This window comes from Arvicanthis niloticus, chromosome 23 (assembly GCF_011762505.2).
Source record: "Arvicanthis niloticus isolate mArvNil1 chromosome 23, mArvNil1.pat.X, whole genome shotgun sequence".
Lineage (NCBI taxonomy): Eukaryota > Metazoa > Chordata > Mammalia > Rodentia > Muridae > Arvicanthis > Arvicanthis niloticus.
Window position 1 is genome coordinate 36,473,917 of NC_133430.1, and position 14,036 is coordinate 36,487,952.

The following is a 14,036-nucleotide window of genomic DNA, read 5'->3' on the forward strand; positions in this document are numbered from 1 at the left end:
CGGCACCAAACAAATACACTGCTTGAGAGTCCATTAAGAAGCAGACATTTTAGAGGGGGAAGGGAAGGGAGGGCTACAGCCTACCCCTCATCTAGAAGCACCAGCTCTCCATCCTGCCCCTGCTGAGCCTCTGCAATGCAGTAGTCTCCTTGGGGACACAAGGCAACTGCTTCCCTATTTTACAAACCTGGGGAAAAACCTGAGTTCATAAAACCCTGCAGGGCAAACATTCTTTCCATGCAAAGCAATAGCAAAGGCTCTTTATGGTTCAGGGCAGATGTTCACCTGTGGGTGGGGCCTCTGGCCTGACAGTGGGGGACAAATGTGACTCCTAAACATTTCTTAGTCCATAGGGCAGTTTTAGGCAGTTTACTCAGAGGCCAGTCATCTAAGTCTTGAATTTACCTTTGCATGTTTAACTATTTTCTGGAAAGACCTGGCAACATCAAGAGCCTCTCCTAACCAGGATTGAAATACTGTCAGTGAGTTCAGGTTGTGGTCCAGTAGAGCTCTGCTTTGAGCAAGAACCCAGCTCCTTTCACATCCAAGGATCATGACTCCATAGAGAACAGGCTAGAAGTGTCTTTGGGACTTCAGCACAGGGAAGTGGTGGTCCAGGGATTCCCCCATACAGCTCTGCTGGCTGTGGACTTAGAGGGAGATTGTTGCCACACTGGCACTGACAACTTTGCACAGTTTACAGCACAGGATCTGCAAAGGAAATGGTGGGGACAAGTTCTCACAATCAGAAGCGTTCCAGACACACGCCTAAGACAAATACCTGCTTTAAAGGTGATGGTTATTTGAAACCAAGTTTAAGTAATTTAAAACCCATTATGGGGCTGAGAAGTCAATTCAGCAAGTGGAACACTTGCTGGGAAAGTGTGGAGACAAGAGTTCAGAACCCCAGACCCCCTGTGGAAAGCTGGCGGTGTGACTGCCCTCCAGCAATCCCAATACAGGAGACAGATAAGGAGATTCCAAGAAGCAAGCTGGTTAGCCATATTAGCCAAAGTTCAAAGACAAGTCCAAGTTCAGCAAGGGAATCCAGCCTCAAACAGAAGGCAGAGAGGAAGGGAGGAAGACACCTATTAACTCAGGTTTCTTTTTTTTTCTTTTCTTTTCTTTCTTTTTTTTTTTTTTTTTTTTTTCCTCGAGACAGGGTTTCTCTGTGTAGTCCTGGCTGTCCTGGAACTCACTCTGTAGACCAGGCTGGCCTCAAACTCAGAAATCCGCCTGCCTCTGCCTCCCAAGTGCTGGGATTAAAGGCGTGCGCCACCACCGCCCGGCTTAACTCAGGTTTCAATATGCATAGGCACCTGACAATATATAGAACACTAGAACGAACACACACATACACACACACACAAAAGCAAAAAAAAATATATATATATATTTTTTATCAATTTCATGGTCATACTTTATATTGATCTGCAGAATCTCTTAATGAATTAAGCCATCATTTTTCTTTCTTTTCTTTTTCTTTCTTTTTTTCTATTGCCCCATTTGGAAGGTTTTTTGCTTGTTTTTTGTTTTGTTTTGCTTGTTATAATGTAATAATGTGAGTGAATACCACTGAGCAACAGCCCCGCCCTTCCTCTGATAGGAAGTCCTGTAGCTCTTCTTCCTTCCCGACAAATTCTTGTCACAGCTGCCAAATCTCTTGATCTTATCAGGGTAAAATAAATATCACCGGCTAACTGGCCTTGGGCTTTGAATTGCCCTGAACTAGCCTCTAAAAGGACCTAGGCAGTAATTGCCACTGGCAGTGGGCAGCCCCGATAAGAACATGCTTACAGAAAAGGTTTCACTGAAGAACCTTACCTTGAAGAACGAGGCCTTCCCCCTTGATGGTGTAGACAAAGGAGGTGAAGGGAGCCAGAGGGGACTTGGCAATGAGCATCTGCAGAGAGAGCATATTTTCCAGAGTTAGCATGAGCCTCTACTGCTTTGAGCCCTTTCTGCTTTAACAGCACAAGACTATGATACATCAAATTTATTATTAAAAATGTTTTAGAAAGCCAGGCTGTGATGGTACACACCTTTAATCCCAGTTCTTGGGAGGCAGAGGCAGGCAGATCTCTATGAGTTCAAGGCCAGCCTGGTTTACATAATGAGTTATGGGACAGTCAGGGCTATCAGGGCTATGTAGAGAGATAACCCTGTCTCAAAAAAAACAACAAACAAACAAACAAACAAACAAACAAAAGAACCAAATGTTCAAATGAGTCTTAATCATCTCAAAGTGGTCACCTAGGAAAGCCATTTATCTTAAACATTATGCCACTAAATACTATATTCTTAAACAAATTCTTCTAGAAATAAGACTATTTTATGTGATATGGTTAAATAGTTACTCTCTGCTCAATGATAAACCTACTGATTCTCTAATTTTATCCATAGCTTAGCTATTAAAAAAAAAAAATCAAAGCTATCCTTAAAATAGTTATTATTAGGAAATACTCAAAAATAAATCTCTGGGGGGAAACAATGGTAAGCTGTTTCACTGCCCCCAACTCTTCACCACGTGTACTTCCACCTTTTATCATGTGAGTGAAGGTATTTTCTCTAGCTGAAGGCATGGTGCATTTTTGTTGGCTTCTGACTGTAGGTTTGGCTACATGGTCTCTTTTGGCTTATGGCAGTTCCCAGCCAGGTCTCAATATTTCCATCTGTTCGCTTACACTCCTGTCATAGCCAGAGGAAAACAGGGTCACACTGGTCGGGAGAGTCAGAGGTGGCCAGGACAGAGCTAGCCACTCAGGCCCAGCGGCAGGAGGCCCACAAGCAAGAGAGGCCCATGAATTGCTGCGTGTCCCTGAATGGTGTGAAGCATTCTTGCACACAGGTGACCAGCACTCCAGCGAAAATGAAATGTCTGAAGGATTTGGAACAATGACATTCTCCTAAGACAAATGTCCTCCTGTAAAGAGGGTGATTATTTGGTGAAAGCGAGTTGTGTAGATTCATTTTGCAGAATATGTATGCATGTATATATACATATATATGTATCTGGAAGGCTATATATTAAGTGCTTATCAACGGGTATGTGAATAGTTATCTGAAACACAGAATAATCAGCATGTATTTATGTGGAATAAAATAAAAATTCCAGACTGTGATGGCCTAAGTCTGATCCTCCTCAAGACCCAGATGGTAAGTAGAAAGGAAACAACTTTTATAAGTTGCGTCTGACCTATACATGCATGTACATGCACACACACACACACACACACACACACACACAACCATAAATGCAAAAAAAAAAAAAAAAAGTTTTACTAAAAAGACTAGAAAATAATTGGTGGGTTATTTTATTATAATATTTTTACTCAACTGTTCAACTGATATGATACATGTCCTGTTTTTTAAGTAAAAATGTCTTTTAGTAAGTGACAGTTTGTTGCAGAATAAATTTGGTAATCAAGGAAGCAAAGGAAAAAAAAAGATTCCAAACCATAAAAAATCTTACACACATATCTCAATTCAGCATCTACTGAGAGTCAATTACACAAAAAGACTACAAGTTTTGGTTCAGGGTTTGAATCTCAGCCTTCAGCTAGGCACCCGGGCAGAGCCTACTGGCTTTTCTCCTTAGGTTATTCCCCTTTTTTGTTCTAGTAAATAACTTGCAAGTTCCCACATTTCTTTGCCTTTTTAAGCAACTTAATGTGGCCCTGTGTGCAAGCTTTAATTAACAGAACACAAACAGAAACGACAGGTAAAACTCTGGTTTATGTTCTCATAAGAAGCTGAATGCCCTGGCTTCTTCCTGTTCTCCTTCCCAAGAGCAGGAACATGTTCCAATCACACAGACGCTGCTGTTGCTGCTGCTGCAGCCATGTGTGAAAAGGGTCATCTGCAAGAGCATCAGTGCTTTCCACCCAGGTCACCTGGCCTCTCAGGACAGAACTACCTGTCTCAGCCTCTGTGTTTCAAATGCATTTGCTACTAACAGTAACTCCTGTGACTCTGGACAGCCTGAATGGTTTGGGTCTTTGTTTTTTTCATATATTAAGTAAAGATTTTTTAAAAACCCATCTAAATAAATTATGATGAAAATTAGATTAAGAGGAGAAATGCTTGTTACGGTGTTCAATACATACTAAGTACAAAATAAGTAAGAAGGATTCAGCCCATCACACATGCTTCCCAAATGCCCTCTTACCACCGAGAAACAATACACTTTGCTTTTGCCAGAAGGGAGTCTCTAATTGAATCTTGATCATTTTTATAGCTGCTCTAAAGTTGATGAACTAGCTCTTCGTTCTGAGAGCCAATGTCAAAAGCATCTCATCTGAAAGTTAAGGCGGTTCATTTCCTGACTCGGGTAGTTTGGTGATGGCTCATGTGAATTTTAAGGATGTTCTTTCAGTGGGGAGTGGCAGGACATAGGAGAGGGGAGTGTGTTCCAAACTGTAATGTAATCACTTGCAGGCCCCGAGACATGTAGATTCCTTTTTGGTAGATTTTGAAAGGAGCCTGAGAAGTCTAGATGTGCTTCTCACAGGCTTCCATTAATCATGCCTGCGAGGCTGAACTCTGAAGAGTCTGGGATGGGAAAGCAGGAGATGAGAGGCCTCCATCCAGTCAGGAGCTCCTGGAGTAGATCTGGGATGAGACCGGAATAGGCCTATACTAAAAGTAAAGAAAATAAATAAAACTCCAAATCCAGGATCTTTTGTTTGTTTGTTTGTTTGTTTGTGTGGTTTGGGTTTTTTGAGGCAGGGTTTTTCAGTGTAGTCTTGGCTGTCCTAGAACTCATTCTGTAGACCAGCCTGGTTTCAAACTCAGAGATCCACCTGTCTCTGCCTCCCAAGCATTGGGATTAAAGATGTTCCCAATCAGACCTGGCAAATTTAGGATCTTTATTGTCTGTGTGTGGCAACAAGAAGCAAAGGCCAAAAGAATATGATCAAATATCAATGCATAAAGTGTCACATTTGAATGTTATTATTATTACTTTGTAGACTACAGAAGCTGAGAACTAGAAAAAATATTATAATACTTGATGAAGCTGTGCCTTTGAATCAAAACTGTCTGACTCCTGGTGCCATGCCTGCCACCCATGAACAAGGTTCTGAGCCTGAGCCAGGGGACATTGTAACTAGAAGGACTTCCTTGAAGGTTTAGGCAGGCCACTGGTTAAGATGCTCTGCCCTGGAGAAGAATCTGTGTGCAGTCAGTGAGAGGCAGTGAGATAACCATGTCAGATAGAGCCCATTTCCTTTTGGGGTGGAGGAGACCTTCCAATAGATAGATGACAGGGGTATCTCCAACACGAAATATCTAATTGTCGCAAAAAGCATGATCAGCTTCCTTGATATCCTACTAGATAAAGTGAGGACGAGTAAGGCTGGATGCTGGTAGCATTAAATGGGTTTGTGAGCGATCAAATGGTCTTTAGCAATCTATGAGAGGAAGCAACCTTGAGCAGGTGCCCCCGAATCTAACCTTGGCCTTGTCACGTTCAGCATTTTTACTGAGGCAAGCGAAGATGTTGCTGTATTCAGCCATACCCTATAACAAACATGGAGCCCAACAGGGAAGAAAGTGAGCAAAAAAACCCCCCAAAACCAAACCAACCAACCAACCAACCAACCAACCAACCAAACAAACAAACAACCAAAACCCCTCTGTCTCAACACACCTTACATTCTAAAGGAGGCAATGATGAATGACTGCAGTGCGCTAGGCAATCGTGTATTCTATGAAGGGGAAAGCAGAAAAGAGCACAGGACAGGAATTGTTATTAGGGAAGTGCATGGTTTTAAATAGAGCGGTACAAGGTCACTGAAAAGGGCTGAGGATTATATAACTGAACACAGCACAGCGATGCTGACTTGAGAAGGTAACAGAAGACAAACGTAGGGGCTGGAGAGTTGGCTCAGTGGTTAAGAACACTGACTGCTCTTCCAGAGGTCCTGAGTTCAGTTCCTAGCAACCATATGGTGGCGCACAACCATATGTAGTGGGATCTGATGCCCTCTTCTGGTGTGTCTGAAGACAGCCACAGTGTACTCATAAACACAAAATATAATAAATAAATAAATCTGAAGGAGAAGGAGAAGAAGAAAAGTATAGAGAGGAATTTAATTTACACAGACCAGGCAACTGTGATAATCAAATGAATCTCAATTTGGCTAAAATGTTGAGAAAAATCTTATGTTTATTTTAGCAAAAGGCCAAACGTTTGTATATTAAGGGGTAAACAGAAAATCCTATATCCTATATACAGGGTACAATTTCATTGTAATAGATGTAAGGCCTTCTCTTTGGGAACAGAGTACCCATTATTGGTGACAGGTTAGAAGAGATGAGATCTGTATTCAGAAAATAGACTAGGAGCGTTAGTCAAATGAATCAGCTGTGAGACGTGGCTCAAAAACCCAGTGTGAGCTCAAGGTTGTAAGCTCAGTATCTGCAGAGGTCAGGCGTTGTGTCAGCAAATCACACTTAAGGAATGCAGTGTGTTAGATAGGGAAGGAAATCCAAACGTCAGGCTGACAAACAGGAGGATAGCTAAAGGAGAGCACACAAAGGTGGATAGAATCCAAAGCCTTTCAGAATCTCAAATCCTTTACTGCAGTTGGAGGAAAGTCCACGTGACTTCTGAGTTTTCACAGGTAAGTTTTACACAAACTAGTTGGGGGGGGGGAATATAAAATCATGTCTTAGCCCCATAGATGTCAATGAAGATACTGACAAATGCTGCACGTCTTTGTAAATACACAAAGATTCTTCTCTCTTGACACATGACCCGATATCCAATACCTTTGCTCCCCTTTTGCCATTCAAGCTAAAAGCTAACTTCTGTGTGTGTGTGTGTGTGTGTGTGTGTGTGTGTGTGTGTGTGTGTGTGTAAAACATATGGGGGAGGCCCGAGGTAGACTTTGAAAGTCTTTGAAAGTCAATATTGCTCTCAACTAAATTTTTCGAGAGAGGGTCTTCAATTAAACCTGGTACTCACTATTTTGGCTCTACTGGCTGGTCACCAGGCCCCCAGCATCCTCTCCTGTCTCTGCAGCCTGCCTCTGAGAACTGGGGTTACAGGCGCATACTACCATGCCTGGTTTTCTACATGGGTACTAGGGATCTAAATGCAGGCAGCCATGTTTCCATAGCAAGTTCCACCGAGCCACTCCCCAGGGTAAACTATCCTCTGAAGCAAATGGCTTTACACCTGGGCTTTACACTTGGGCTCTTCGGCTTCAGAGGTTCAGTGTTCTCTCATGTTTGGAGTGTTCTGGTGTGTACGCATGGGCTGTCATCAAGGGCTCCTCTATCTTCTCCAGCACATATACCTGCAAGGAGGCCTGGGGACTAGTAAAACCCTGAGTCCTTTGTGGGGAAAAAAAAGTGGGCTCTGCCTCTGAGGATTCCAAAGTCTATATTTGCAACCCCCAATTTGTCAGATGTAGATCAATCCACTTCTCTGGAGGTAAAAATACCAGCCAAGGCAAAAGACATACTAGCACATAAACACATTTCCTTCCTGCAGTACTGTTATTGCATGACTCAAGACAGAGGGGGAGGGGGAGGGAAAGAGAACTGGCTAGGGAATCTGTGCCTACACACACACACACACACACACACACACACACACACACACACACAATGTTATTTTATTTTGTGTGTATGGGTGTTTTGTCTGCATATATGTCTGTGTACTGTGGTGTGCTTGGTACCTGCAGAGCCCAGAACAGGGCGTTGGATTCTTACTGGAGTTTTACTTCTTTGTGGGTGATGGGAACTAAACTTGGTTCCTCTGGAAGAACAGCCAGTGCTCATAACTGCTAGACGATCTCTCCAGCCCTCATTGCTGTTCCATAGCGTGGTTACAGGCAACAAATCTACAGTATTTGGTGGCAGCCACCATCACAATCAGCTGCTTTCGGCTCCCACATCTTCTAGAATGCTCTCGATATAAAACAAGTTCCTCTCTGGAGCAGAAGATGCGATGAATAAATGTATAAAGTGGTGACCTACCAGAGCTCTGTTGACTATCTATTTGGAAAACTTATCTGTAGTTTCTCCCCCAGTGAGGGGACTTGGAAAATGCCATAGAAAAGAGCAGGCTACCTCCCCAATCTCTGCCAAGAGACTTAGCTTGGGCAGGACCCAAAGTCAAGCCATTGGTTCCAGCTTGCTATAGCATCATATGTTTTTCCTGGCCTGACCCTACTTCTCTGAAGCTTAAAAGTGGAAAAGGAGCCATAAAACGGAAAGTGTTGGGCACTGGAGTCCTTCTCCAGGGTGAGGACACCTTCCAGGAATAGTGCCTGTGCCCTTCTGTTATGATACAGGCATTCTATCATCTGGAGCAGCCCAGCCTGGTCCTCCTTCATGGTTGGCCAGGGCAGACAATGGGGAGCAGGATCTTGGAGTGTTGTGTAAAGGCTATTCTGGAGGGTTCTTTTGGAAAGATTTGGTCCTGGCAGGCTCGCTCCATCAGTTCCTGCAATACAGGCCAGTTTCAGGAAACAGTGAGTTTTGTCTTTGTGGCCTAGGAAAGCAAGTTTGAATAGGCAACCATGCGTGGAGGCAGGCTGGCACCAGCTCTCCCACTTTCTCTTCCCCAACTTCCATGCCCGGAAGGCTGCTTTTAACCCTGGTGATGAGCACCTTCCTCTTCTCTCTTCTTCCTTTTCCCACACATATCCTAGAGTTCACAATGGTAGAGGGTGAGGGCCGGAGTAAAGGGCTTGGCAGAGTCAAAGGGTACAGAAAACCTTTTCTTCCAGCGGGAGCAGGTGGCTGGCTGGGCTGGCTTTCTGCTCTCTGTCATATGATGACAATGGAGTGTGTTCAGCTGAGGAAACAGTGGTAAGAAACAACCGAGAGCCAGCTCAGAAGTGACACCTTGCAAACCCACCCACGTTTTCCTGTCCTGCTAGCCTTTCAATTCTTTTCTCAGTCTTTCCGTTGTTCAGCAAGATTCTGTGCTTGTTGACGACTTGAGCTGGGATGTGCTTGCAGGACACGTCTGATCCTTTCATCTGTATGTATGGTCTTACTAAGGAGCTCAGGAGAAACCTGTGGACTCTGAAATGTCTTTCAATTCGGGTCCTTTTATCTCATTTCATCTGCAGTCTGGGCTTCTAAAACCCATTGCTAAATTAAACACATCTTTTCTCTACCTCTGCCAAGTGACTGTTACAATAATCTCACATGCCACGGTTTTGCCTCCTTGTGAAGACTTAGAAAAAGGTTTCCTCAAATGCTTGGAAGCCCAGGAAGAAAGCTGCTTGGCCTGGCATCAAGTAATCCAAGAGGTTAATAACCTCAAGGCTTGTCCCTTCCCCAGGTTGAGCGGAGTCGTCCAAGCTAAGGCACAGGAGGGCCGGAAATGCTTCAGACAGGAAGGTCTGTGTCTGCAAGGAGGTAGTAAGTTGAGGGGGGTCCGAAGTATGCCCAGAGATTCTCATAAGAATTCCCTGTCATTGTGTTGAAGGAACTACAGGAAAGGCGGTGGTGGGGGCAGCTGCCGTGTGCATCTAGATCTGACCCTGATTAGAATCTGCTTCATCACTAGGAAAATCTCTCTTCATGGAACACAGAAGCTTCAGCCACAAAGCCATGAAAGAAGAGCCAGCAATGAGTTTATATGGCATCTAAGTTTTCTTTTCAAAACAGAGGGGCTTGGGTTCAAGCAGTAACACAGCGCTGCTGTAAACGGCAGGGAAGAAAGTGGACTGCATCTCAAGCAAATCAGCAAATCAGCAAGCGTGGATTCATTAATCTATTTTCATTTGGCCAACGTCACTTCTCCCATAGACATTTAGTCATAGAAAGTAGTAAGCTGGCCCAAATCTCTATGAAATAGGGATTTCCTACGTTTTAGGACGAACCCCCTGGAAGGTCTGCACCTGAGGCTGAGATCACGTTCTGCCACACAGCGCCTTTGATGGCGCCTCTCTAGTGGTTGTTTCTGAAATATTTTCTTATAACATTGGATTATGAAAGTGTTACCTAGAAGAGAATGTATCCCTCAAGGGAAGCAGCACTCCCTCAGCTCAATGGGATGCTCAGTTAGTAAATTACACAGGAGCAGGGTGAGGTTTCCTCCACTGCTTTCTCCTCAGTAGTTCATTATGAGAAATTTCAAGTACACAGCAAAATGGAGAATGTTTATAATGAATACCTATTTACTGATCATCTTGCTTTATAATGAACATTTTTTATAGTTACATCCTAGTTACCTATCAACTCACCTGCGTTTGTAACATTTCCAAGTACATTGCAAACATTAGCTCACTTTTGCCTAAATACTTTCACATGCATATAACTATTATAAGATTATGGTTTGTTCATATATCTTATCAGCCACACTTTTTTTTTTTCAGTGTACATCATATGTGACTTGCAAGTATTAGTGATTCTTCCTCAATATATTAGAACCAGAGAAAATATGATGACTATACACACCTGTTTGCATATAAACTTAATCAGTAAAGCTGATCATTAATCTTTCAATATGAACTTGTTTTGAGACGTACTTTACATGCAATCGTTATTGTTTCTATATGCATTTAACCTATAGATTTTCATTTGCATACTACTTTATGTTATGCATGCTTTGGTATAGTATATATTCTACTTTAATTGTCACAATTTTTAATTTCTATTCTGATTGATTCTTTGTTTTGTTGTTTATTTCAAAGTATGTACCCAGTTCAGGATTTTTGAAATTTCTGCCTGTTACTGGTTACTAACTCCATTCCATTGTAACTAGAGAGGTTTGTTCAGATTTCAGCTCTTCTAGATGTGCTGAGACTCGTATTATATCCCCATATACAGATCATGCTGGAGGGGGCTCCACTCAGACAGAGGGTGCATGCTGCTCCCGCAGGAAGTGCTCTACAGACACTGGCTAAGCACGTTGAGAAGTTCACAGCTCTCTCCAAATCTTCTGTTTCTTTGATGAAATTCTGCTCAACTGATCAATCCATAATTGAAAATGGGATATGGAAGTCTCCTAATGTTACTGTTGAATTATGTATAGATAATCTATAGACGTCTTCTCCCTTTGAACTTGTTCTTGTTTCAAATATTATTTCGGAGTTCAGTTTTTAGGTGTTTATAATAGTTAAATGTTCCTGATAATTAAGTTAAGAAACATTTTCTCAATTAAAATTTTTTCATACAATATATTTTGATTATATTTTCTTCTCTGTCAGCTCCTCCCAGGTCCTCCCCCACCTCCCTACCCACTCAACTTTATAGTCTCACGCTCTCAAACAAACAAACAAACAAACAAACCAAAAACCATGGAGTTTTGTGTTGGCCAAATACCCTTGAACATGGAGCCTGTCCTGGAGTTGGTTGTTATACCCACTGAGACTGCACTGGCAAAAACTGATTTTCCCTTTGCCCCTGGGTATTGATTGTAAATATCCTCTTGGTTAGGGTTGGGTACCCTGTATCTTTTTCCCTTTAAGCCAGGTTTGATGGTTCATGCCTTTAACAAACAGAAGGCTCATGAATTTGAGGAAAGCCTGAACTGTACAGTGAGACCCTGTCTCAAACATTAACAACAACATGTCCATTTTTGTTCCTGGTAGCATTTTTTCCATCTTAAAGTTTGTTTTCTATGATTTTCATATTGTCTTCTTTCTTTCTTTAAACATTTTTATTTTTAAAGTATATAGGATATATTTATATAGTATATATTGTACATTTTAAAAGTATATAATATATATTTATAAAGTATATGGTATGTATTTATATAAGTGTATATAATTTTTAATCTTTGTATTTTCAAACTATTTGTGTCTGTCTATAGGGTCACACTTTAAAGTCAAAGACACAAATAGGTTGGGAGTACAACTAATTTCAACTTACAAGTAAGTATGAACTATTTCATCCTCATCTCAATTTGGGGATTGCACTTTGTTATGATATTTCTTGTAGCAGACAGTTTCAAGTGAGCAAGAATAACTCTATTTCTCTCCCTTACAGCGGGTGAACAGAACTGACCAGATAGACAAGACACGAGAAAAACAAGAACACCAGTTAGCTGTCCACACAGAGCACTCTGGACATCTAGTTAGGCAGGTCTTCCCTTCCAGATCCTCCACAGGCCCACAGGAAGCAGAGTTTGATGCTCCAGTCCAGGCTTGCTAGAAAACACAGCCTAGGCGAGGCAGCTTTGGTGCTAAGGGTCACAGAGGAAAGCAGTGATTGTGTGATTATTATGGTAAAAAGATGCCAGGAACTCAGAGGGTGTGTCTTGAGTTCTGAAGCACACATCCCTATTACATCATGCTTGGGCCACATGGGACATTCTTTAGTCTCACAGGAATTGATTCAAGGAAGGCAACATGTTTCTGTGTAAAGAAACTGAGATCTGGGCTTGACACATCCAAGAACAGCTGGTCGAGTGGGACTGGCTTGTGTAATGTACCACATCTCTGGCTGTGCTGTGATGGGTGGAGGACCAACGGAAAGGAGTCAACATGCTCGTTCTCCAGATTAATTCTTATTAACACAGCATTCTTATTATTTCCCTAAAGCCCTCCTCCAGTGATGAGAAAAGGTCAAAGCACAATAGACAGAGTTCAGAGGGACACACAACACACACACACACACACACACACACACACACACACACACACACACACACACAGAGAACCCATTCTTTATACGAAGAGCTAGAACTTTATTCGAATGTAGTCAGTGTGTAACCAGAAATGCAGCTGTTTAGACTTTTGTATTTTCAATATTTTTAATAAGATTGTGTCCAAATCTCATACTATATACAAGTGCACGGTGACTTGCTCATTAAGTATTTTGGAAAACTCACAGTACCTTCTGCCCACAGAACTAGGCACCAGGGCTGAAATAATTCACAGAAGCAGGGATCTGCATGAGAAAGTCTTTAAAAACAACTCAAAAGAGCTCAAGAGGACAAGACTAGATATGGAGGTATCACACGGGAGCCCACCAGACTGCAATCTGGCAGCTTACCCCCAACAATGTAACTCTTGGCAGACTGTGGCTAATCACAGTAATGACAAGTAATGTTAATTCTTTAGGCTCCCTTCCTGTGTGCCCAGGACTGAGGTGTGTAATCCTCATATCACTTTTATCAGGGAAGGGGTATTATCCTCATTTTGCTAATGAGGAAGTTGGCATAGATTGAACAAGAGAGAAAGACTGGCTCTCATGCCTAGGACATTTATTTATAGATCCCACCAGCCACTCAGAAGATCTGACTTGAGGAGTGCTAGGGGGTGTCTAGTCAAAGTCTTCCCCTCCCCACAGACTCTGATGTCAGCACTTTTCATTAGACTATTTATGTTTGGATTTGAGCTGTGCATACAGGCGTTCCGCCTTGTTGATTCACAGGTACCACCAGCAGAGCATGCTTTCTTGAGTCAGTTAGTAGATTCCCTTGCCTGGAACATGTAGCCTTGAAATTGAAGAGTAACATGAACTGGGTGGTGGTGGAACACACCTTTGAGCCTAGCACTCAGGGGGCAGTGGCAGGCAGATCTCTGAGTTCGAGGCCAGCCTGGTTGAGAAACTGAGTTCCAAGACAGCCAGGGTACACAGAGAAACCCTACCTTGAAAACCAAAACCAACCAACCAACCAACCAACCATACATACATACATACATGCATACAATAAGATGAATATGGGCTGGGATGTGTAGAAAGGTCTTTTGTGGCATTCTGCAGTTTGTGATTCCACTCTCAGAGGAGGTGTGGGAAGGGTTAAAGTCCTTCTATTGTATCATCACATTAGGGGCCTTCTGCAAGATCATAATTCCATAGGCTTTTCTACAGCTAATGTTGACTTGATAACACTATAGGAACACACACACACACACACACACACGTACACGCACACGCACACGCACACACACACGTCTTTTTATGGAAATGGTTTTAGGTCTTTGCACTCATATAAGTAGCATGAGCTCATGAGAATGGAACCAAGCAATAGAAATAGTTGAGGCGAACAAAGCAAACCACCCCCTACCAGCCCCTTCTCAGCAAATCTGCGAGGAAAACCTCATGTCTGAACCTGA

At 42.5% G+C, this 14,036-nt stretch overlaps 1 protein-coding gene across 4 annotated transcripts in view; it reads right to left on the bottom strand.

The window, feature by feature from the left end:
• The window catches only part of Rad51b (RAD51 paralog B), a 494,355-nt gene that overhangs the window by 8,903 nt on the left and 471,416 nt on the right, over nucleotides 1-14,036 (bottom strand). For 2 of the 4 annotated variants that reach the window (XR_013106749.1, XM_076921851.1), the window contains exon 10: nucleotides 1,825-1,903. Coding sequence is in view for 1 of the 4 variants with exons in the window: in XM_076921851.1 (XP_076777966.1) it covers nucleotides 1,825-1,903 (79 nt within the window). In the remaining 3 variants the exon portion in view is untranslated. Of the gene's footprint in view, nucleotides 1-405; nucleotides 712-1,824; nucleotides 1,904-14,036 lie in introns of those variants that run through there. The other 2 variants (XR_013106750.1, XR_013106751.1) reach the window with 2 other exon arrangements.